This window comes from Rhinopithecus bieti, unplaced genomic scaffold (genome assembly GCF_001698545.2).
Source record: "Rhinopithecus bieti isolate Rb0 unplaced genomic scaffold, ASM169854v2 scaffold_30732, whole genome shotgun sequence".
Classification (NCBI taxonomy): domain Eukaryota; kingdom Metazoa; phylum Chordata; class Mammalia; order Primates; family Cercopithecidae; genus Rhinopithecus; species Rhinopithecus bieti.
Window position 1 is genome coordinate 5,352,262 of NW_016814045.1, and position 24,763 is coordinate 5,377,024.

Consider the following 24,763-nt stretch of genomic DNA (forward strand, 5'->3'; position numbering starts at 1 on the left):
TGTAAACTAGTTCAACCATTATGGAAAACAGTATGGCGATTCCTCAAGGATCTAGAACTAGAAGTACCATATGACCCAGCCATCCCATTACTGGGTATATACCCAAAGGATTATAAATCATGCTGCTATAAAGACACATGCACACATATGTTTATTGCGGCACTATTCACAATGGAAAATTATTTAAGAGTGTCGAATATCGGCCCCCACTCTCTTCTGGCTTATAGGGTTTCTGCAGAGAGATTCGCTGTTAGTCTGATGGGCTTCTCTTTGTAGGTAACCTGACCTTTCTCTCTGGCTGCCCTTAACATTTTTTCCTTCGTTTCAACCTTGGAGAATCTGATGATTATGTGTCTTGGGGTTGCTCTTCTCGAGGAGTGTGTTAGTGGTGTTCTCTGTATTTCCTGATTTTGAATGTTGGCCCGTCTTGCTAGGTTGGAGAAGTTCTCTTGAAGAATATCCTGAAATGTGTTTTCCAACTTGGTTCCATTCTCCCTGTCACTTTCAGGTACACCAATCAGTGGCAGGTTTGGTCTTTTCACATAGTCCCATTTTTCTTGGAGGCTTTGTTCTTTCCATTCTTTTTTGTCTAATCTTGTCTTCACATTTTATTTCATTAAGTTTATCTTCAGTCTCTGATCTCCTTTCTTCCGCTTGATCGATTTGGCTATTGATACTTGTGTATGCTTCACGAAGTTCTCATGCCATGTTTTTCAGCTCCATAAGGTCATTTATGTTCTTCTCTAAATTGATTATTCCAGTTAGCAGCTCCTCTAACCTTTTATCAAGTTTCTTTGTTTCCTTACATTGGATTAGAACATGCTCCTTTAGCTCAGAGGAGTTTGTTATTACCCACCTTCTGAAGCCTACTTCTGTCAATTCGTCTGTCTTATTCTCTCCAGTTTTGTGCCCTTGCTGGAGAGGAGCTGCGATCATTTGGAGGAGAAGAGGCATTCTGGTTTTTGGAATTTTCAGTGTTTTTTCTGCTCGTTTTTCCTCATCTTTGTGTATGTATCTAACTTCGATCTTTGAGGCTGATGACCTTTAAATGGAGTTTTGTATGGGGTCCTTCATGTTCATGTTGATGTTGTTGCTTTGTGTTTGTTAGTTTTTCTTCTAACAGGTCCCTCTTCTGCAGGTCTGCTGCAGTTTGCTGGAGGTCCACTCCAGGCCCTGTTTGCCTGGGTGTCATTAGTGAAGGCTGCAGAACAGCAAAGGCTGCTGTCTGCTCCTTCCTCTGGAAGCTTTGTCCCGGAGGGACGCCAGCCTGATGCCAGCCAGAGCTCTCCTGTGTGTCGACCCCTGTTGGGAGGTTTCTCCCATTCAGGAAGCACGGGGGTCAGGGACCAACTTGAGGAGGCAGTCTGTCCCTTAGCAGAGCTGGTGTGCTGTGCTGGGAGAATCCCTCTTGTCAGGATCGGCTGCTCTCCTCAGAGCCAGCAGGCAGGAATGATTAAATCTGCTGAAGTTGTGCCCACAGTCGCCCCTTCCTTCAGGTGCTCTGTCCCAGGAAGATGGGGGTTTTGTCTGTAAGCCCCTGACTGGGGCTATCACCTTTCCTTCAGAGATGCCCTGCCCAGTGAGGAGGAATCTAGAGAAGCAGCCTGGCCATAGCTGCTTTGCCACACCTAGCCCAGACCTTCCAGCCTCCTTAGCACTGTCAGGGGAAAACTGCCTACTAAAACCTCAGTAATGGCGTATGCCCCTCCTCCCACCAAGCTCGATTGTCCCAGGTCAACTTCAGACTGCTGTGCTGGCAGTGAGAATTTCAAACCAGTGGTTCTTAGCTTGCTGGGCTCCGTGGGAGTGGGACCTGCTGAGCAAGACCACTTGGTTCCCTGGCTTCAGCACCCTTTCCAAGGGAGTGAATGGTTCTGTCCCACTAGGGTTCCAGGCGCCACCGGAGTATGAAACATTACTCCTGCAGCTAGCTCGGTGTCTGCCCAAACAGCTGCCCAGTTTTGTGCTTGAAACCCAGGGTCCTGGTGGTATAAGCACACAAGGGAATCTCCTGATCTGCGTATTGCAAAAACCATGGGAAAAGCATAGTAACCCGGCCGGGTAGCACATTTCATCATGGCTTACCTTGGCTGAGGGATGGAGGTCCCCAGCTCCTTGCGCTTCCCAGGTGAAATGATGCCCCATCCTGCTTCTGCTCATCCTGTGTGCCTAACCAGTCCCAATGAGCTGAATCGGGTACCTCACGTGGAAATGCAGAAATCACCCACCTTCTGCATTGGTCTCGCTGGGAGCTGCAGACCGGAGCTCTTCCTATTCGGCCATCTTGTCCCCTCCCCAGATGATTTTTTTTTTTTTTTTTTTTTGAGACAGAGTCTCAGCCTGTTGCCCAGGCTGGAGTGCAGTGGCCCAATCTTGACTCATTGCAACCTCCATCTCCCAGGTTCAAGTGATTCTCCTGCCTCAGCCTCCTGAGTAGCTGGGATACAAGCATGTGCCACCACACCTGGCTAATTTTTGTGTTTTTAGTAGGGACAGGGTTTTGCCATATTGGCCAGGCTGGTCTCAAACTCCTGACCTCAGGTGATTCACCTGTCTCGGCCTCCCAAAGTGCTGGGATTACAAGCATGAGCCACTGCGCCTGGCCCAGATGATTCTTATGTAGCACAACTGTCCTAAGAATTACCTTCTGAAATTTTGTTATTTTGGAAAATGTTATCTTGCCTATATTTCTCTAGAATTTAATGCAAATTATGTATATGCATTTCTTTAATCAGAACTTGCATGCCAACAATCATATGTTCATAATAATATTTCTAATAGGTAATCATTGCACTTAATACTAAAGCATTTTAAAAGCATGGAAAAGCAAAAGTTGTTTTATTCTTGGTAAACAGGTATTTAGCAATGTCTTGCTTTTGGTAGTTTTGTTTTGCTAATCCTTTTTTTAAAATACCACTATTTCTTAAAAGCCAAAGCAATGTTTAAAATCAAATATGTCAGGAGGTCATGTTAGTTCTTTACCCTGTTCACACTTCTCCAACCCCAGCAGGAACCAGGGAAGTAGAATTGCTCTCAGTGAACTTATGAGATTTGTTTCTGTTTACTTAAGTTGTATGTAGTGGAAACTGTCATGTGTTTGAAATATGCTTGAAGTATCAGGTAATTCATTACACATATGTGCAGTATTTTAAAAGTACTGGATTTCCTATTCATCACTTTAGAATTTGTTTTAAAAATGTATATCAGGCACTGCAGGAAACCTCAAATGTAAATATATATCATTATCCAAGTATTTGTCTAAACTTAGACACCTGGGATGTTTTATTATCATCCATCATCCAGTTGGCATGAAAGAAGGGGCAAGAAATCTGTGATAAAGAATGTCAGGATATCGTTTTGACAGATAAAAAAGAACTCTTTGATTTAGCAAATAAATGAAAATAATTCTTCCTAATTGTCCTACTATCTTTAGAGTGAAGAAATTAGCATACGTATGTTATCAACAGTTTATAATATGGAGTGGAATTTAAGAGACAATTGTACTGCTGCTACTTCTTATAAATGAAAATGCTAGGCATTTGAAATCTGTGTTTGATTTCTTTATCTTCACATATAGTCCATTTTTTTTCTGTATTTCTTAGATCCCAGCGTCTGAATTTCGATGTATCATCTCCTAATGGAATTCTTCTCTTCAGAGAAGCTAGTAAAATGGTTTGCACTTACGGTGAGTATCCTTTTCCATGTGTCTCTGCAATATCGTCTTATCTCTTTGGAGGAAAGAAAGATGTTAGTTATTTTGTTCTTTTGAACTTTCATATCTTTATGAATTTGTGAAGTGGGTAATACAAGTGCACAAAGCCAGGTAGCTATCATATTGGCATCAGGAGAAGTAAGCAGCATGCCTTTGACTAAATCATGCCTGACCAACTTGATGAATTTCTTTTGGATAAAATTGCAGTGTCAGTAGATGAGGGAATACACTAGATAGAATATTGAAAAGTTACAGCATATTCAAAATTACTCAGAGTTACATCAGGGAGTTTACTATGTTGAACCAAGGAATGCTTAAACCAGGATGTCACTGAATTGTAGGAAAATATCCTTGTAAAGAGGAGTAAATATTTTATTATGAGGAACTTTTGGGTACTGCACCTCTAGAAGCAGAGTTCTACAGGAAAGATTGTCCTATTCAATTATAGTCCTAAATTTAGTATTTGGTTAGCAGTTTGGCCCTTACAACTACCATAAACTCTAATATTTGCCAATTCTGACACTGTCATCAATGAAATTCTCTACTCTCTGTGACCTGTATGTAGATAGGGAATGGAGATAGGATGGATAAAAATCCTCTGTAATCTAATTTGGCACACAGTGACTGAATGTCAACTGAGCTGGGCTCTGTGCAATGCGCTTCTCCTTGATAAATGTTTCCCTGTGTCCTTTTTTTCCCCCGTCTGTTCTTTCCCAAATCAACAGCAAAGTCTTAAGTAAATTTAGTCTTAAAAATTGCCTGATTCTTTTTTTTTTTTTTTTTTTTTTTGAGATGGAGTCCCACTCTGACACCCAGACTGGACAGTGCAGTGGCACAATCTCAGCTCAATGCAACCTCCACATCCCAGGCTCAGGTGATCCTCCCACCTCAGCCTCCCGAGTAGCTGGGGTTATAGGCACGCCACCGCACCTGGCTAATTTTTGTATTTTTAATAGAGGCAGGGTTTCACCATGTTGGCCAGGCTGGTCTCGAACTCTGACCTCAAGTGATCCACCCACCTTGGCCTCCCAAAGTAATGGGATTGATTACAGGCATGAGCCACTGCACCCAGCCGTGATTCTCCTATTTCTTTTTGAGTATCAAGAAACAAACTTTACAAAATTTTATAAAGTCTCTTTATTTTAATTCTGCATGTGTTTGTGCATGTATGTAAGAACAACCAATAGAAGCATTATCACTTTTTTTTAAAGTAAAAGCCTATTTTTAAAAAGAAAAAAATGGGTGTTTTAAGTTGTTTTACCTCATTTCAGAACACATTCTGGGGCTCTGATCTGTATACATTGTGGGCCTCCATTAAAATACTTCATTTTAATTGCACATCTGATTTGTAGAATTTGAGATTTTTCATATGTAAAAACTAGAGAAAGCACCTATATAGGAGAGTAAACCTGTACTCTCTTATTTTCATCCATACCAGTAACTACATTGCCACAACTTTTGTATCCTGTTTGAAAATAGACACATTAAAATCATATAAAGTGGGCTGGATACAGTGGCTTATGCCTGTAATCCCAGCACTTTGGGAGGCCAGGGCAGGCAGATCACTTGAGGCCAGGAGTTCAAGACCAGCCTGATCAACATGGTGAAACCCCATCTCTACTAAAAATACAAAAAATTAGCCAGGCGTGGTGGCAGGCACCTGTAATCCCAGCTACTCAGGAGACTGAGGCAGGAGAATCGTTTGAACCTGGGAGACGGAGTTGCAGTGAGCCAGTATTGCACCATTGTGCTCCAGCCTGGGCAACAAGAGCGAAACTCTGTCTCAAAAAATAAAATAAAAATAAAATCATATAAAGTGGAAATACTTTGCCTCCTAGAGGTAAAAATGGACGCATTTAAAAAAAGTCTAATACAATTTGCCATACTTTTAGTGTATATCTAATTCTATTCCATGTTTTGTCATATAAGATGTGTGTCTGGACCTTTTTTCAAAAACAGCATGGTATATTAGAAAAAGCACAGTTTTCGGATTTATAAGATCTGAGTACTAATCCTATTACCAATACTTTATCAACTCCATGACCTTCAGCTATAATACTATATATACCTCTTTGTGACTAGTTTTCTCTTGTATAAAATTAGGACTACTAAATACGTACTGACTTACCTGCCTAGTTGGGATTAAAAAGCTTAATTGAGCTGTTCTGATAAAAGGCCTGACACAGGAGGTAACATGGAGTAGTTAATCGGTGTTTATGCCTCTCCTTGTTCCAAAGCCTATCTCTTATACTCACCAAGCCAGCCTTCTTTGGACAGGGGTTCAACAACCCACATCATTGTTTTGCTCAGCAGTGCTTCCTGTTTGGATCACACTGCCCTGCTTCCTCTGCCTGTAACCAGTGATGAGTTTCTGTTTCCTCACTTACTTAAAGGAAATAAACAGCACATATGTAAGAATCTCTTAGTAATCAATAGAACTTTAACTATGCATATGTTAGATTCCTGTTACCAGTTACAATTGTATCATTCCTACCCCTTTCTCTGGATCTTTCTTTTCACTAAATGTATTTTTTCTTTGGGGGCTTATTTACTGTTGCACTAGGGCTGTTAAGAGAAGCCAGCTTCCTCTTCCAGTATCACTGACTTTCTAAGGCAGAATGTATGTCCAGTAAGTGACACCAAAAGGAATCTGACAGAACAATGCCAAATCTATGGGCTTCAAAAGTTGTTCCGTTCTCTGTTGGGTTGTCTGACATAGAAAAAGACATTGCAGCAAAAGTTGAGAAAAATAACTATGTGAGGATTATATTGGAGGAGGAGGAAGAGGAGACAGAAGAGAAAGGAAATGAAAGGATAGGAGAAGTGAAGTGGAGTGGGGGAAGAGGCAAAACCTTCAGAGCATTCTTGCAAAGAAAAGCCAGTAAGGAGTTTTCTTACCCAGAAGAAAGACAAGGTTAGAGTAAGGCTCTGCTCTTCAATTTAGACTAATAGTACTGGTAGCCTTCCTTTTGTTATCAAAAGGAAGTCTTATATTATATTAGACCATTATCTTATATTAGACTATTTATCATACATTACCCTGTTGAATCCTCAAGGTAGGTATTATATGCTACTCACCAAGTTATATGACCTTGGTTAAGTTGCAAGCCTCTCTTGCTTCAGCTTCTCATTAGAGAAAATACTACATACCTCAAAGACATGGTTGTGAGAATTCAGTTAGGTAATGTGTGGAAAGCCCTTAGAGTAGTTACTGACTGTGATTACTGTTATGAAGAAATTGAAGCTCATAGAGGTTAAAAATATTGCCAAATATTAGCTAGCTAGCAAGTAGCTGAATTGGAATTTCATTCAGTCATACTGACAGTAGTTCTTTTCATATTCTTTACTGCCTCTTGGGATTTGCCAAAGTAAGATTTTACCATGGATATTTATGATGAAGCACTGTTCTTTAAAGTATGGTGATTTCTATCTCTAAACTTAAAGGAAATCAAAGGTTCAATGGAAAAGTGTCCTTTAACTGGGTCACCAGTGACTCTGACAGTGACTTTGATACATGCACTTTACATAGAATAATAGAAAAATGTCCTTAACCTCTACTAATTCTCTTGCTGGTCCACATAAGCCATCCGATTTGTCTGTCTTTACCTTCTGTAATGTTTTAGTACCCGTGCTTTTACCTCTGAAAATTCTAATATACACATTGGAGGAAGATCATGTAGTTGCCATTCAGGAGTCTACAAGATGAGGGAAAGAGTGACTGGGAGGGCACAGAAGAGCCAGGATTGTTAATTTCTTTGGTAAGCCGAGGTGAAGGAAAGGGAAGCCATTAGAGGAAAAAGGCCAGAACATTCTGTGATCCCTTCTGTTTCCATCCTCACTGGGTTTCTTCTCTGATCACCTCTAATGGGCAGTTTTTGGTTAGTCAGTGATCAGGGCGGTGCAGAGAGGGAAGGAATCATTTCCAAATGCAACTGACTTGTTATGTATTTTGTAAAATACCTCCACCTCACTGCTCTGTGAGACTGGCAGAAAAATAATACTTTTGATATGCTGTTTTATTTATCTACAGTCTGTCATGATATACTTTGATGTAAGTTTTTAATTTTGCTTCAGCTCTCAGCTCCTCTTGCCGTTACAGCTCAGGGTCAGCAATGAGGTTAGCCACAGTAGCACAAAACAATTTCCTGTTTGTACAGCCCAGGTAACATTTGGGTGAGGATTAAATTTTACCACATTTTCTACTAGCCCAAGCCTATTATTTCTAATGAGTTTTAAATTGCTTCAAGAACATGTATTTCAAAACTTAGTGCTATGATCCGTTCAGCCTGAGCAACTTAATAAAAGAAATTTCTTTCTTAAATTTTTGGTTAAAATGTTGCATGCAGTGTAATAAATGTTATTACTTTGGAAACCTACTTCTCAGTTTTAAGAACTGGATGATTTTTATGTTCAATTTCCATTTGTCTAATCTTTCCTTCTCTTTGCCTCTGGGTCCTGGTATCTTTAGTGACATCTGTTGGTTGAAGAGTGCACAGAAGGGAGAAATAATGATTGTTTTCATAAGATTGGCCAAAATAGAACTGCTTCATTTCTTCCTTAGGTACCGATTTAAGAATGCAATGTATAAAGATTCTAAACTTTAAAAATGGATGGTACAAGCTATGATTAGTCACTGTACATAAGAATTTATGTCAGGGTTCTTTTAAGCAGTGTATGCTCTGGGTGTATGTAAGGTATAACTTAATATGCATAAATTGAATTTCTAAAGTGGTATACAAGCCACTGTTTCTCATCATCACCTAGATAACAGGCCATTTGTTTTCACCGTTGGTTTTACAGAGCTTTAGGGGCCTGTGAAAGTGCCACAGCAGCCCTCCAGAAAAAGGGGGAAAGAAGACTACTTTGCCACTTTGACCAGAACCACCCATCTTTGTAGTTACACTAGACTTGTCCGTAAAAGCTATCACCTGTTAGGGCTTTTTTTAAAAAAAAAAAAAGAGGCTGAAAATCACTTGCATGTACTATCAGAAGTGTTATAAGAATGGAAGATTAGGATGGTATACAGGCATACTTCTTTTTGTTGTACTTTGCAGATACTGCATTTTTTATAAATTGAAAGTTTACAGCAACCCTGCATCGAGCAAGTGTATCAGTGCCAGCATATGCTTACTTTGTGTCTCTGAGTCACAGTAATAAATGTGTGTGTACTGACTGCTCTGCTCTGGCCATTCCCCTTCTCTTCCCCTCTCCTCCGGTCACCCTATTCTCTGACACAGCAATATTGAAATTAGGCCAATGAATAATGCTACAATGGCCTCTAAGTATTCAAGTGAAAGGAAGAGTTGTACATGTCTCACTTTAAATCAAAAGCTAGAAATGATTAAGCTTAGCAAAGAAGGCATGTCAAATGCTGAGACAGGTCAAAAGCTAGGCCTCTCACACCAAACAGCCAAGTGGTAAATGCAAAGGAAAAGCTCCTGAAAGAAATTAAAAGTTCTACACTAGCAAACACACAAATGATAAAAAAAAAAAAAAAAAAAAGAAAAGAAAAGAAAAAATAGTGAAACAATCTTATTGCTGATATGCAGAAGGTTTTAGTAGTCTGAGATCAAACCAGTCATCATATTCCCTTAAGGCAAAGCTTAATCCAGAGTAAGGTTCTAACTCTGTTCACTTCTACGAAGGCTGAGAGAGGTGAGGAGGCTACAGAAGAAAAGTTGGAAGCTAGCAGAGGTTGGTTCATGAGGTTTACAGAAAGAGGCCATCTCCATAACATCAAAGTGCAAAGTGAAGCAGCAAGTGCTGATGGAGAAGCTGCAGCAAGTTATCACGATGATCTAGCTAAGATTCATTTTGAAGAAGGTGGCTACACTAAACAACATTTTTCATGGAGACAAAATGCTATTGGAAGAAGATGCCATCTAGGACTTTCACAGCTAGAGAAGTCTTCAGAGGACAAGCTGACTCTCTTGTTAGGGCTTAATGCTGACGGTGACTTGAAGCGGAAGCCAATACTCATTTACCGTTTTGAAAATCCTAGGGCCCTTAAGAATTATGCTAAATCTACTCTGCCTGTGCTCTAGAAATATAGCAACAAAGACTGGATGACAGCACATCTGTTTACAGCATGCTTTACTATTTTAAGCCCACTGTTGAAGCCTACTGCTTAGAAAAAGATTCCTTTCAAAAGGTTACTGCTCACTGACAGTGCACCTGGTCACCCAGGAGCTCTGATGGAGATGTACAAGGAGATTAATGTTGTTTTCATGTCTGCTAACACAACATCCATTCTGCAGCCCATGGGTCAAGGAGTCATTTTGACTTTCAAGTCGTATTATTTCAGAAATACATTTTGCAAGGCTGTAGCTGCCATAGATAGTGATTCCTCTGATGGATCTGGACAAAGTAAATTGAAAACCTTCCAGAAAGGATTCAGTATTCTAGATGCCATCAAGAACATTTGTGATTCACAGGAGGAGGTGAAAATCAACATTTAGCAGGAGTTTGGAAGAAGTTGATTCCAACCCTCATGGGTGACTTTGAAGAGTTCCAAGACTTCAGGGGGGAAATTAACTGCAGATGTGGTTGAAACAGCAAGAGGCAGCCGGGCGCGGTGGCCCAAGCCTGTAATCCCAGCACTTTGGGAGGCCGAGATGGGTGGATCGTGAGGTGGCGGGCGCCTGTAGTCCCAACTACTCAGGAGGCTGAGGCAAGAGAATGGCGTGAACCCGGGAGGCGGAGCTTACAGTGAGCTGAGATCTGGCCACTGCACTCCAGCCTGGGCGACAGAGTGAGACTCCGTCTCAGAAAAAAAAAAAAAGAAAGAAAGAAACAGCAAGAGACCTATAATTAGAAGTGGAGACTGAAGATGTGACGGAACTGCCGCAGTCTCGTGATCAAACTTGAATGGATGAGGAGTCGCTTCTTCTGGATGACCAACGATGGAATCTACTTGTGGTAAAAAGCTTTAAAATATTACATAACCTTAGTTGATAAAGTGGCAGCACAGTTTGAGAGGACTGACTCCAATTTTTAAAGAAGTTCTCCTGTGGGTCAAATGCTATCAAACAGCATTGTATGCTACAGAGAAATCTTTTGTGAAAGGAAGTCAATTGATGCAGCAGATTTCATTGTTGTCTTATTTTAAGAAATTGCCACAGCCACCTCAAACTTTGGCAACTGCCCTGATCAGTCAGCAGCTATCAACATTGAGACCAGACCTTCCACCAGGAAAAAGATTACAGCTCCCCAAAGGCTCAGATGATTGCTAGCAATTTTTAGCAATAAAATATTTTTAGTTATAGTGTATACATATTATTTTAGACATAAGGTTGTTGCACAGTTAATAGACTATGGTACAGTGTAAACTTTTATATGCACTGAGAAACAAGAAAAAAGCTGTATGACTAACTTTATTGGGATATTTGCTTTATTGTAGTGGTCTGGAACTGAACTCACAATATTTCCAAGGTGTTATAGTTATGTATAAATGATACTTATGTATAAATGATTATAAGAAGATAGCTAAAGAATTCATTGGTCTTGAAATAACTAGAGAGCTAATAAAATGTCACCAAAAAAATAACAGTTCTCGAGAGAATAGATTGTCCAGGAACTATGGATAGGGTCTTAGATCTTTTTTTTTTTTTTTTTTTTTTTTTTTTTTTTTTCTTTTTTGAGACAGAGTCTCGCTCTGTGGCCCAGGCTGGAGCACAGTGGCCAGATCACAGCTCACTGCAAGCTCCGCCTCCCGGGTTTACACCATTCTCCTGCCTCAGCCTCCCGAGTAGCTGGGACTACAGGTGCCCGCCACCTCGCCCGGCTAGTGTTTTGTATTTTTTTTAGTAGAGACAGGGTTTCACCGTGTTAGCCAGGATGATCTCGATCTCCTGACCTCGTGATCCGCCCGTCTCGGCCTCCCAAAGTGCTGGGATTACAGGCTTGAGCCACCCACCCCCGGCCAGGGTCTTAGATCTTATCAGTTGGTTAGGGCATATGATTACAAAGGAGCAAAGAGTAAGGTTCACAAAAGTCTTGTGGAGGCAGTGGAATGATCAACACCTTGAGGATCCCAAAACCAGGATCGGGTGGCTTACAAAGGAAGGCCTTGAGGATGATAGCTGAACAAATGCTTAGATTTCAGTGGATTCCTTCATCCATGCACCTAACATTTGTTGAGCATTTACTTGTTTTGTTTTGTTTTGTTTTGTTTGAAACAGTCTTGCTCTGTCACCCAGGCTTGGCGTGCAGTGGCATGGTCTTAGCTCACTGCAACCTCTGCCTCCTGGGTTCAAGCGATTCTTCTTCCTCAGCCTCCCGAGTAGCTGGGATTACAGGTGCGCACCACCACGCCCTGCTAATTTTTGTGTTTTTGGTAGAGACGATGTTTCACCATATTGGCCAGGCTGGTCTCAAACTCCTGACCTCAAGTGATCTGCCTGCCTCGGCCCCCCAAAGTGCTGGGATTACAGGCGTAAGCCGCTGTGCCTGGCTAAGCATTTACTGTTAATATGTTTCTGATCCTGTGAGAGATAGGAAGATAAATAAGATGCAAAAGGAAAAGAAAAAAAAAAAAAAAAAAGAATCCACCAGGGCACGGTGGCTCACACCTGTAATCCCAGCACTTTGGGAGGCCAAGGAGGGTGGGTCACCTGAGGTTGGGAGTTTGAGACCAGCCTGTCCAACATGAAGAAACCCCATCTCTACTAAAAATACAAAATTAGCCGAGCGTGGTGGCGTGTGCCTGTAATTCCAGCTACTCAGGAGGCTAAGGCAGGAGAATTGCTTGAACCCAGAAGGTGGAGGTTGCAGTGAGCTGAGATCGTGCCATTGCACTTCAGCCTGGGCAACAAGAGCAAAACTCCGTCTCAAAAAAAAAAAAAAAAAAAAAAAAAAAAATCTTACTGTTTCTTCCCTTAAAGAACTTAAGTCCAGCAGGGGAGTCAGACAAATGAAAAAAGAATTATGATGTGTTGTGCTCTGTGTTATCCTTGAGAAGTATTTAGAGTGCCATAGGAGCCCAGAAGAGATTTCTAGCTGAAACTGGGGGTTTAGAGAAGGCAATATTTCTTGAAGGAAAAAGAATAAGGCTCAGAAGTTATAGAAGGGCATTTAAAGGAGAGAATAGATTTTACAAAGCACATAAATATAGAACAGCCTGGTTGGTTAGGAAACTCAAGGAATTTCAAAATTGCTGAAGACTAAAGCTAATGTTAAGGAGCTTTAGGCAGTGAGAGACAACCAGTTATGAAGTAACTTTTGGGTCAAAGTAAAGCATTACAACTTTAGGCTGGGCACGGTGACTCACGCCTGTAATCCTGGCACTTTGGAAGGCCGAGGCACATGGATCACCTGAAGTCAGGAGTTCGAGACCAGCCTGGCCTACATGGCGAAACCCCGTCTCTACTAAAAATACAAAAAATTAGCCAGGTGTGGTGGCGGGCACCTGTAATCCCAGCTACCTGGGAGGCTAAGGCAGGAGAATTGCTTGAACCTGGGAGACGGAGGTTGCAGTGAGCTGAGATCACACCTTTGCACTCCAGCCTGGGCGACAGAGAAGACTGTGTTAAAAAAAAAAAAAAAGATTTACAACTTCATCCTTAAAGATACACATTCTTTAAGGAAAATACTGCATAGTATGACCATATTTACATTTTTGAGAAACCACTTTGATAGCGTTGTGGTAGGTGAATTATTTGATGTAAAGCTAGAAGAGAAAGGAACAGAATTAGGCTTTTTTTGGTTTGGTTTTTTTTGTTGAGACAAGATCTCACTCTGTCACCCAGGCTGGAGTGCAGTGTCATGATCATAATTCGCTGAACCTTCGAAGTCCTGGGCTCAGGTTATCCTCCCGCCTCAACTTCCTGAGTAGCTGGGACTGCAGGCATGTACCACCGTGCCTGGCTTTTTTTTTTTTTTTTTTTTTTTTAATTTTAAGTAGAGATAGGTCCTCACTATGTTGCCCAGGCTTTTTGCAAACTCCTTACCGCAAGCAATCCTCCCCCCTCAGCCTCCCAAAGTCCTTGGATCACAGGCTTCAGCCACCACGCCTGGCCAGAATTGTTATTTAAATTAGCATACAATTTATGTTAGTAGACATAAAATTATGTCTACTCTTCCTTTCCTGTCTCAACATGATTGCCTCCTATATGATAATATGATTTTACAAAATTTATGTTATCATACAAAGAAAAGTATACCAGTTCTTGGGAATTTATAGAATATTGTGTACTACTCTAAGACTATATGTAGGATCCTTGCCATCTTGCCATCTTCAATATAGTTTTCTTTTTGTTACTGTTCAGTCTGGGGCAAGACTTTCCCCAATACCTAATTCTATTGTTTGCACATGAGATCACTCAAGAAGTGGTTGCATCTGACTGACTGAGAGACTAGAAGTAGGTTTTGCTGGTAGCCACCAGTTAACAATTGTGCGTCTAGTTGAAATTCCTTTCAACAAATAAGAAAAAATATATAATGATTTCAAAATAAACTCTGTAAGCTTTAAATACTGGGAATTTTTTTTTTCTTTTCAGTTACTTGGTATGGCTCTATGGAAAAGCAAGAATTATAAAAATGTCCATAACCTTTATAAACTCATTTCTATTTTTCTTCTAAGGAAATAATCCCATAATAGAGGACAGCTAACTATAGCTAAAGATCCTTGATGTTACATTATCCATAACAGTAAAAACTGGGAAAACAAACAAAATGCTACAAATAGCAAAATGCTTGAATAACACAGAAGGATATGTCAGTTCAGTGGAATACATTGCAACCATTAAAAATTATCTTTTCAGGTTACCCAGCTTATGGAAAATACAAATAATACCATATCAAGGTAGAATTCAAATTTTACCTATACTCTAGGTCATGTTAGACTTCTATATACATGGCAACAATTGAAAGAAAACAAACTTCAAAATAGTTTGAAATATTGAGGTTGCAAGTTAATGTTTTAAGATTTTATATCTACTAATATGCTTATAAAATAAGCTATACAAAATCTTTTATTCAAAGAAGGTAGTGAATCATACGTAAATCTGTAATTACATTATTGGACAACATTACTCCGAGAGTTCGGAAACAAAATTACATCAGTGCTGAAATTCCATCTTCTATGTCAGCAACTTATGCTGCAAAGTTAAGAAAGGTATGGAACCACCATAAGCATACAGCCTGGGGTCCGCTTGTACTACCATGTCTTTTTCTATCATGTTTTTCTGTACCTATCACTTTCTTTCCCATCTTTTTTCATCCAAAATAATTTTTTTTCTTTTTTTGCTTTTCTCTAACTATAAAATAATATACTCATGGAGGGAAAAGATCCAGCAATGTTATTTCAAAATAAACTCTGTAAGCTTTACATTTTCATTTTCACTTAGTACAGGAAAAGAAAACCCCCCATTCATCACCCAAAGTTAACCATTATTAACAGTTTAGTGTATGTACCCTTCTATGCTTTTTATGTGTACATACACACATATTTTCCCAAACATGATATCATGTGTGCTATTCTGTAATTTGTTGTTTTTTATTTATATTATGGTCATTGTTCTATGTTAACATATATAAATCTACCTCTTTTTAAATAGCTGCAAAATATTCCATTTTATGGTCATACTATAATTTATTAATCTCCTTTAGCTGAACATCTGCTTTTTCATTATCATTCATAGTGCTTCAGTCAATAACTTTGTACATTCAGCTTTGTGAGTTTCAGTCATTCATTCAACAGATGTGTAGTAAGAACAACAGGTGCTGTTACAGGCTCTTTGGATACCTCAGTGGGCAAACCAAAAAAGAAATTAACTAGTAATTAGAAGGTAGGCTGGGCACAGCTGCTCGTGCCTTGTAGTTCTAGCACTTTAGGAGGCTGATGTAGGAGGACTGCTTGAACCCAGGAGTTTGAGACTAGCCTGGACATCACAGTGAGACCCCGTCTCCATAAAAAAATTAGAAAAGAAAAAGAAGGTAATAAGTGCTATAAAGAAAGAAAGAGAAAAAAAAAGAAAAGAAAAGAAAGAAAATAGATTAGGATAAGGGGGCATCTAATCCCAGAGAGTGAAACAACAGAAACACTAATTCATTGCTGGTAGAACGCAGAATGGTGCGGCCACTTTAGAAGACATTTTGGCAGCTTCTTATGAAACTGAACATCGTCATTGTAAGATCCAGTAATCATGCCCCTTGGTATTAACCAAAGGCATCAAAAACTTATGGTCACACAAAAACATGTACACTGATATTTATAACAGCTTTATTCTCAATTGCTAAAACTGATTTTCTTCAGTAGGTGAGTGGATAAATAAACAACAGTACAACCAGACGATGGAATGTTATTCAGTGCTAAAAAATAATAATAATAAAGCTATAAAATTACAAAAAGATATATAAGAACCACAATGCCTCTTACTGAGTGAAACAAGCCAATCTGAAAAGCCTTACATACTGTATAATCCCAAGTACGTGACATTCTGGAAAAGGGAAAACTATGAAGACGGTAAAAGCTCAGTGGCTGCCAGTGGTTAGGGGAGAGTGAAGGATGAATAGGCAGAGCAGAGGATTTGGGGGGCATTGAAACTCTGTGTGATACTATAATGGTGGATGCATGTTCATTATACATTTGTCCAAACCGATAGAATGTACACCACCAACAGTGAATGCTGATGTAAACTATGACATTGGCTGATAATGATATGTCAATATAGGTCCAGATTGTAACAAATGTACCACTCTAGTGGGGGATGTTGATAGTAGGGAAGCTGTGCATGTGTGGGGACAGGAGATGTATGGTAATCTCTGTACCTCTCTCTCAGCTTTGCTGTGATCCTTAAACTCCTTATTGTTAAAAAAGAAAAAAAATACACACACATATCTTAAGTGCCAGGGATTTAGGGACATGTTGCATTATTAGAGTGGTCAAGGTAGGCCTCATTGAAAATACGACATTTGAACAAAGACTTCCAGTAAATGAGGGAGTTAGTCACGTGGATTTCTTGAAGACCATTCTAGGCTGAGGAAACAGCAAGTAGTAGAGTCTTAAGGCAGGAGTGTATCTGGCATGTCTGAAGGGCAGCAAGGAGGTCAGTAGCTGAAGCAGAGTGAACAAAAGGAAGAGTAATAAGAACAGTATCATATAAGGCCTGTAGCCCACTAACATCACTTTGACTTTAACTCTAAATAAAATAGAGGACCTCAGGAACATTCTGAGCACAGGAATGACATGGCCTGACCTAAGTTTCTAAAAAATTACTCAGGCTGCTATATTAAGGGTAGACTATAGAGGATTAAAGGTGTAAGCAGGGAAGTCAGATAAGACAATATTGCAGTAATTCAGGCAAAGTTTGATACTGGCTTTAAACAAAGTAATAGCAGTGGGAGTGGTCAGATTCTGGATATATTATGAAGGTAAGACAAATCAAATTTCTTGATTCATTGGATGAATGGTAGGACAGAAAAAAATGTAGTCAAGAGATTTGAACACAAGCAACTAGAAAGAAGTAGTTGCCATTTTCTGTGGAGATGGAGAAGGCTAAGATGGGTGTGGGGGACCAAAGTTCCATTTTGGTTATGTTGAATTTGAGATATCAATTAATATCCAAGTGGAGATGTTGAGTGCCACTATGGATTTTTTATTCTGGAGTTTGGAAAATAGGTCTAGGGAGTCCTTTGATTCATTCAGTGATATTTACAGCTGCAGAACTAGGTAAGAACTAGGAATGAGTGTGCTTGCTTCATCAACACACCTACTAGGACTAAAGATGAGTTGTAAATATAGAGGAAGACTTCGGTTTGAGTTCTGGTGCACTCCAATGTTGGAAGGTAAAAAAGAAGAAGGAACTGGCAAAGAAGATTGAGCGAACACTGAAGAAAATCGAGACAATGTGTCTTGGAAGACGAGGTGGTCACCTATGACCTATCAAAAGTTGCCAGTCAAGTAAGATGAAGACTAAGAGTCAACCATTACATTTCGCAACCAGAAGTCACTAGTAACCTTGAAAAGAGCACTTTGAGTGGAGCGGGCATAAAAGAGAATGAGAAGAGAAGAAATGGAGACGATGAATTGAGCAATATCTAACAGAGGAAGTGAGGCCAAGAGAAGGTTTTACGTGTCTTTTTTTTTTTTTTTCATGGAAGAGACAATAGTGTGACTTGTATTCTGATGAGAATGAGCCAATAGCAAACAAACAAGATTGCATAGTAGAGAAGGGCAAAAATTGTTGGTGCCTTGTCCTTAAGCACATAAGAGAGAGGAGATGGGAACTAGTTGGACATGTTGAGGGATTGACTTTTACTAAAGACAGTATATGTGAGTGCAGATGCTAGTAGAAAGCTATAAATGGTAGGGAATGTTAGTATTAGAATATAGAAATTGATCTACACACACACACACATACATATATTTTTTCAAGACGGGGTCTTTACTCTGTCACTCAGGCTGGAGTGCAGTGGTGTGATCATGGCTCACTGCATCTTCAGCCTCTTGGGCTCAAGTGATCCTCCCACCTCAGCCTCCCAAGTAGCTGGGAGTAATGATGCATGCCACTACACCTGGCTAATTTTTTGTAGAAATGGGATTTTGCCATGTTGCCCAGGCTGGTCTCAAGCTACTGGGCTCAAGTGATCCATCCCCTTCAGCCTCCCAAAATGCTGGGATTACAGATGCAAGCCATTTCACCCAGCCTTTTAAAAATATTTTTAATAAATGTTACCAAATTGCCTTCTAGAATGGTTACACTAATTTTATATTCCCAACAATTTTTTTATTTTCCTACATCCTTATCAACACTGCATTGTGTTATCTTTTTCAATCTGAAAGGGAAATACTATATTCCCTCCAGCCTTTACAGCTTCAATCCTGTCCCAAACCATTTATGTCCAGAGACCTTGGCTGGTTTGCAGAGAGACAAGAGTGGGTTGAGTAACCTGAAGTAAAAGAACATCAGCAAGTTGCAGTACTCTTCACATAACTGTGCCTTCCAATGATGAGTGAAGACATTCAGCCGGTACAGTTGTCAGCTAGCTATCACATTCACTTTAAAATTTTAGAGATTAAAAGAGAAAAAGAAAAGGTAAATCAATGTGATTGATTGATTGCTTTGTAAGCCAAGAAATAACATTGTTTATACTGTTAGTTTCTCCTGGTATAAGATACTACCGTGGTATATCTTATCCCTTGCGTCACTTTTCTAAGTATTTTGAGACATAGCAAATTGGTGGAATGGGAAGCAAAAAGCAAAACTAATCCTCTGCAGCTAATTCTCTATTGAAGAAACAGAGGAGAGGCTGTCAAATGATAGAGTATTGACCTTACTTTGAATTGTGTAAATGAAAAGGACTAGAGGGAAGTGGCATTATTTTATATCGCACACACTCAGCTTCACCTCCTCCTCTTTTCAAGGCTATAGTTCCTCCAAATGTGAACTTACAGGCCATTAGACAAGAGAAAAAAAATGAACCCCAAGTACTGTGTATTGTCATAGTTTACGTTTATAGAGCACTGTGCCAGCTACTTTATATATGCTGTCTCCTTTACTCCATATAAGAGCCTTGTGAATTATAAGTGTTGTTATCCTCATTTTGTAGATGAGGAAACTGTGACTTATATAAGTTAATAATCTGCTCAGATACCTAGATAGTAAGGAAACGTCTAGGATTCAGACCAGGTCAGTATGAGTCAGAAGCTCACACTGTGAATCACTACCTTCTGTACCATATGTTTATCTTCTGTTACAGTATTACCTTATTATGTAGTTCTCAGCTGAGGCCTGTGAAAGAAAGCCATTCTTCTTTGGGTAGTGGGGGTCTCTTCTGAAGAGGAAGACATCCTGGAGTCAGTCACTCAGCAAAAAGGATGGATCTCAGGAGAAAAAATAATTTAAAAAAAAAATACACCTGAGAGTCGGTCGCAGATGAGCAGAAGATTTGACATCTTCCTATGTGTATCCCTCTTTAAAAGTACATCTTCAGAGTTGTCTAGAAGGGTACTTGTGAGTGCTAGAAGCTAATAACAACAACAAAGGCCTCTCCATGAAGGACAGAAAGTGGAGGTGAAGGAGAACCCCAAGCAGTTCTCTTAAGCTAATAATGAGGAAAATATTTCTAATAAGCCAAATTATGTAGATCAGGAATAATTATCTGTGCTCATTTCCTAGTTTTCCCACATTATTTAATGAGATTTCTTATACTGCTACAGCATGTACAAGAGTAAGAATGGGAATTCCAAAGTACTTGTGCCTCCATTCCCCGTTCTTACCTTTGGCCAGGTTAACCATTCAGTTCACAGCATTCTTTTACCCTGAGCCCCAGGATAGCCTCAGCATCTATCTTACCCAGCTTAAGGATGTTACAGTATCTCTTTTACCCTCCCCAAATTATGGCATATGTGCTCAGTGGGAAACAGAGTTTTTCCTTTTAGTTCTAGCCTTTGAAAGTCTGTTTTATTTCATTAAAGTATGACTTATTTTTGTGCTGCTACAGTAGTACCAAAGTAGCAGCTGTTACTGGCTTTAGTAGCTGCTAACCTGGCAATGCCATCATCTCCTCGCTGTCCATCAGGGCAATATAGATCTCCCTCTTAGGAAGGAAATGCTGACATGGAAGGAGTAGAATTTTCTAGGTGTGGAGTGGAGCAGGGAGGACAAGGAGGGACATCATACCTAGAGAGGAAGATCAAAAGCAAACCTAAGCCCTGTCACTTTTGTTTATACTAATGTGAGTCTAACTCCTAGATTTCCAGCTTTTTGAGGGCAGGATCAACAATTTCAGTAAGTATTGCTGAATAATACATATTGAATAAAGCTGCATTCCAGTAAATAAGTGGATAACATGGCCGAGCCTTCTTTTCCATAGTCTTTTATAATCACCATGGAATGCTGAGGCACTTGAGCAAAATGAGGTAGTTTCCTATTTCAAAAGTATTCATCATTCTACTGTTGCAAGGTCAAAATAGTATATTAATTACTGTCTTAACCCATTTATGCCTAGTGTTCCATTATTAGGACGCTAAGCTTGTGGGAGTTATTTGTATCCTGTTGCTCAAGGTCATCTCCAAGATCTGATTTTTCACACAAAAAAATTTGCAACATTCGGCATAAATGGGTTAATACAGATGTGTCTGACATAGTCCAAAAGGCAGGACATATATGCCAAATTGCAACATATTAATATAGAGATAACAGTTATGATTCTAGATAATGCTTCTTGATGATAGATTATCCAGTCCTTTACGGATTTTTTTTTTCCCATCAGGCAGTTCTTGGCCTGCCTATTTCATCTGTTGCTACAGAATATAGGACCTTTACTTTCCCCATAAGGATATCAGCATAAAAAGGCCCCAAAAGTTTTCTCACTTTTACCTTGGCCTTCCCACTTCCCAACAAACACAAAACCAGTGAAAATTACCAAAATTACCCGAGCTCTTTTCATCGCATGGGTATACAGTGCTGTTCTTTCTTGGGAAAGGGAAGGAGAGAAAATGTCTAACCTTGGTTTAAATTGAATTCGAGGCAAAGGTAGAAAAACAGTGGTTTAGAACTATTCCTTTCTGGAGTACTTGACTTTCTTAGACATTCATGCCTTTGCGCTTTATCTACCCAGAGTACACTCCTCTTTTTCCAAGTCCATGTGGCAACTTCAATTATCCTTCAAACTTAACCTGTTCTGTGAAGCCTTTCCCCCTGCCTTCCGGCCAAAGGAAAGTTAGCCTCTTTTTCTGTTCACATAACATCTTGACATACCTCTCCGATAGCATTTGTCACATTGTATGGAATTATTTATTTACAGATCTATTTCCCCCAACAGACTGAACTCCCTCAGGGCAGAAATTTTACTGTATTCATTTGTTTATACCAACACCTCACACATAGTAGCTGTTAAATAAATGCTGTCATACTGAGTTGAATCTTTATGCAACTATTATATCTCTCTAAGGTAAGTTACAATGAGATCATGAAAGAGGGTACAGTATTTGATATGGAGTAAATTATAAGATATGCTTCAGCCTTCTAGACACTGGTTTTGTCATTCAGATATATAAATTATAAGCAAAGTCACATGGACTTCTAAGGCTACACAGAAGAAAATGTGCATATAGAAATGCTCCACATACATGGAACAGACCAAGGCAGATCAAGAAGAGGGAACTTTTACCCTGCACTGGTCCTGTGTTTCATGCTCTGCTAGAAGTATTGGTCCTTCTTAACCTCTTAGTACACATGGGGTTACCATAATATATATATGAGTCAAGCTTCAAACCAGGAAAAACAAGCACGATAATACTTTTGGAATGGATAACTTATTTTAGAAATTAGACCTTATACAATCTTAGGCAAAGATGGGGAAATAGGGCCAAAGCGGGGAGTTGAAGGTTCAGGGGAAAAAAATCAACGATCAGCCCTCTGGAAATAATGGCATAATTGGAATTTGCAGGGAAATCTAGAAACCAGGCACATTTAGGTGCTAGAGTGGAACTATGAAAGGATTAGGGGTGAGAAGGTAGCTGGTGTTACTGTATAGAAGTCAGTAGAAGGCTGTTGCCTCTGCATAGCTATTGCTTCTGTAAGTATGCTACCACCTGTTTGGTGGTGTGCTTGGAGATACTGGTCAGCAGGGTTGGTAGTTCTAGACACAAACAGAACAAGGAAGCACAAGGACAAAGTGAAACCGAGCAGCATTTCTACCTCTTACTCTCACCACCTCTAATCACAGCAAGTCGTGGCAGCTACTGCACTCCCAGCATCCAAATCTCACACAAATTTCTCTTTTGGCCAATTGTAGCCCACAACCATAAAGGCAAGTGGATTCTAAGAAACTTAATTCTTGTTAGCTAAGTTGACACGGTATAAGCCACTAAATTATACTTCTAAATTTTGTAAATTGAATTTAGTTTCAATTTTAGAAGCAATACTCATTTGACCAGGAAAAAGCAGAGGTAAGAAACATATATTACTTTATATTTTTTAAAGCATTATCAAGTATTGCCTAGTAACATACTAACTAGCACACATTTCAGAAACAAATTATTGATTATAAATGCTAACTACTACAGAAGATTTTAAGGTGATCATACAAACATTTCTTTGTCTTCTGATGGTCAATACAGAATTTAAGTACAATTTTTAAAACATCTCTTGAGATCTTCTGAAGAAGGATCTAAGAAGAAAAAGGAAGTAATATTTACTGTACACTGCACCAAGAACTTCTTTGTGTGTTATTTCACTGAATTCATGTACCAAACCTGTGAGGCTCCTAAAAGTGAAGTAAATCAAGATCAAATTCAATCAAATTCATATAAAAGGTTAAAAATTTGCCGAGAATTTAGGGTAATTTACATCTCAGTCAGGTTATCTTTTTCTCTTGACTTAGTTTTATCCTACTTTTAAAATTTTTTACTGACAGGATAACACATAAAATGAACTAATCTTTTTTTTTTTTTTTTTGAGATGGAGTCTCGCTCTGTCACCCAAGCTGGAGTGCAGTGGCGCAATCTCAGCTCACTGCAAGCTCCGCCTCCCGGGTTCACACCATTCTGCCACCTAAGCCTCCCGAGTAGCTGGGACTACAGGCGCCTGCCACCACACTCGGCTAATTTTTTGTATTTTTAGTAGAGACAGGGTTTCACCATGTTAGCCAGGATGGTCTCGATCTCCTGACCTCATGATCCGCCCACCTTGGCCTCCCAAAGTGCTGGGATTACAGGCATGAGCCATGACACCCGGCCAAATGAACTAATCTTAAGAGTACAACTTAATGAATTTTCACATATCTGTGTATACATCTGTGTAATCACCATGCAGATAAAAATATAGCACTTTTCCAATATCCTTGATTGATTTTTCCTTGGACCTTTTGTACTTCCAGGTAAATTGCCATATGTATTTATATTTTTTATTACAATGAATAAAAAAATTCTTAAAAATATGCTGGGAGGAAGAGAACATTTGCAGTAAAGTAAGAATGTTAAATAGTGTGTCCCATAACTGCTTTGAATGACATCTACTTATGTCACTTTCTCTTTCTGCTTTTACCCTAAAACAGGTAATCAGATCCTGTCCCTTGGGAGCCTCTCAAAAGATCAGATTTATCCAATGAAACTCAAGGGCATCTCCATCTGCTATTCAGCTCTCAAGTCTGCCTTGTGTGGAAATTATGTCAGTTTTGGCGTCTTCAAGTTGTATGGGGACAACCATTTTGACAATGTACTCCAGGCCTTTGTCAAAATGCTGCTGTCAGTGTCCCACAGTGACTTGCTAGTAAGCAATCATGCATCATGGGAGTCTTTGTGTGAAATGTGAAGTAATACCACCACAGGCCTGGAAGTGTTACAATGAAGTCCAGGGAGTTAGCCTAGAACGTTTTATGTTTTAAGACAGCATACTTGATCTAACTTACAGATTTTGGAAAACTATAGTGGCTTTTTTTTTTTTTAACATCTCTGCCTGATTATACAGAAGCCAATATGTGCCCAATGTAGTCACAGTAATTACTTAAGTAACATAGCCAAATCATGCTCAGGCTTCGTTCAGGCTTTCCCACCTGCTCCCACCCAAGGTTACGAGTAAAATCTGGAAGGCCTTTGTTAGTCAACCTGTGTAAGAAATGCTCCTTGATCTCCTAGTGGGCTAGTCCATCATCTTCCACCTTTATAAACTAATCTTGGAATGGCCACATCTCAAGCCAAAGTTATTAAGCTTCCTTATAGTAGAATGTAATGATCATTGAAGGATATGTCTGTTAGACAGAAATTACAAAATAGAAACTTGAGTCACATCAGCCATATGTTAATATCACCTCATCAAAGAGTTACTTCACTACAGTTAAAGTCCACCAAGACAACTGGTATGGTTCCAAGAATTTTTCTCTAATTTTTTTATTCTAATAGTCAAGCAAACCTTCAATCCAGTAATTCTCAAACTTGAGGGTGCATAAGATTCTCTTAACTTGTGTGTTAAAAATGTACATTTCAGGGCCTAAACTAGAGCTTGTCATTTAGTGAGTCTGAAGTGGGAATCAGGCAACTGCATTTTTGGCAAGCACCCCAAGTGATTCCTATTGAGTTGGTCTTAACGTCACTTTAAGAAATGCTCC

General features: G+C 39.5%; 1 protein-coding gene across 1 annotated transcript in view; it reads left to right on the top strand.

The window, feature by feature from the left end:
- RANBP17 (RAN binding protein 17) overlaps positions 1–24,763 on the top strand; it is a 436,018-nt gene that overhangs the window by 349,458 nt on the left and 61,797 nt on the right. The window contains exons 22-23 of the mRNA XM_017849438.1: positions 3,603–3,685; positions 23,714–23,928. Coding sequence (XP_017704927.1) covers positions 3,603–3,685; positions 23,714–23,928 — 298 coding nt within the window. The remainder of the gene's footprint in view (positions 1–3,602; positions 3,686–23,713; positions 23,929–24,763) is intronic.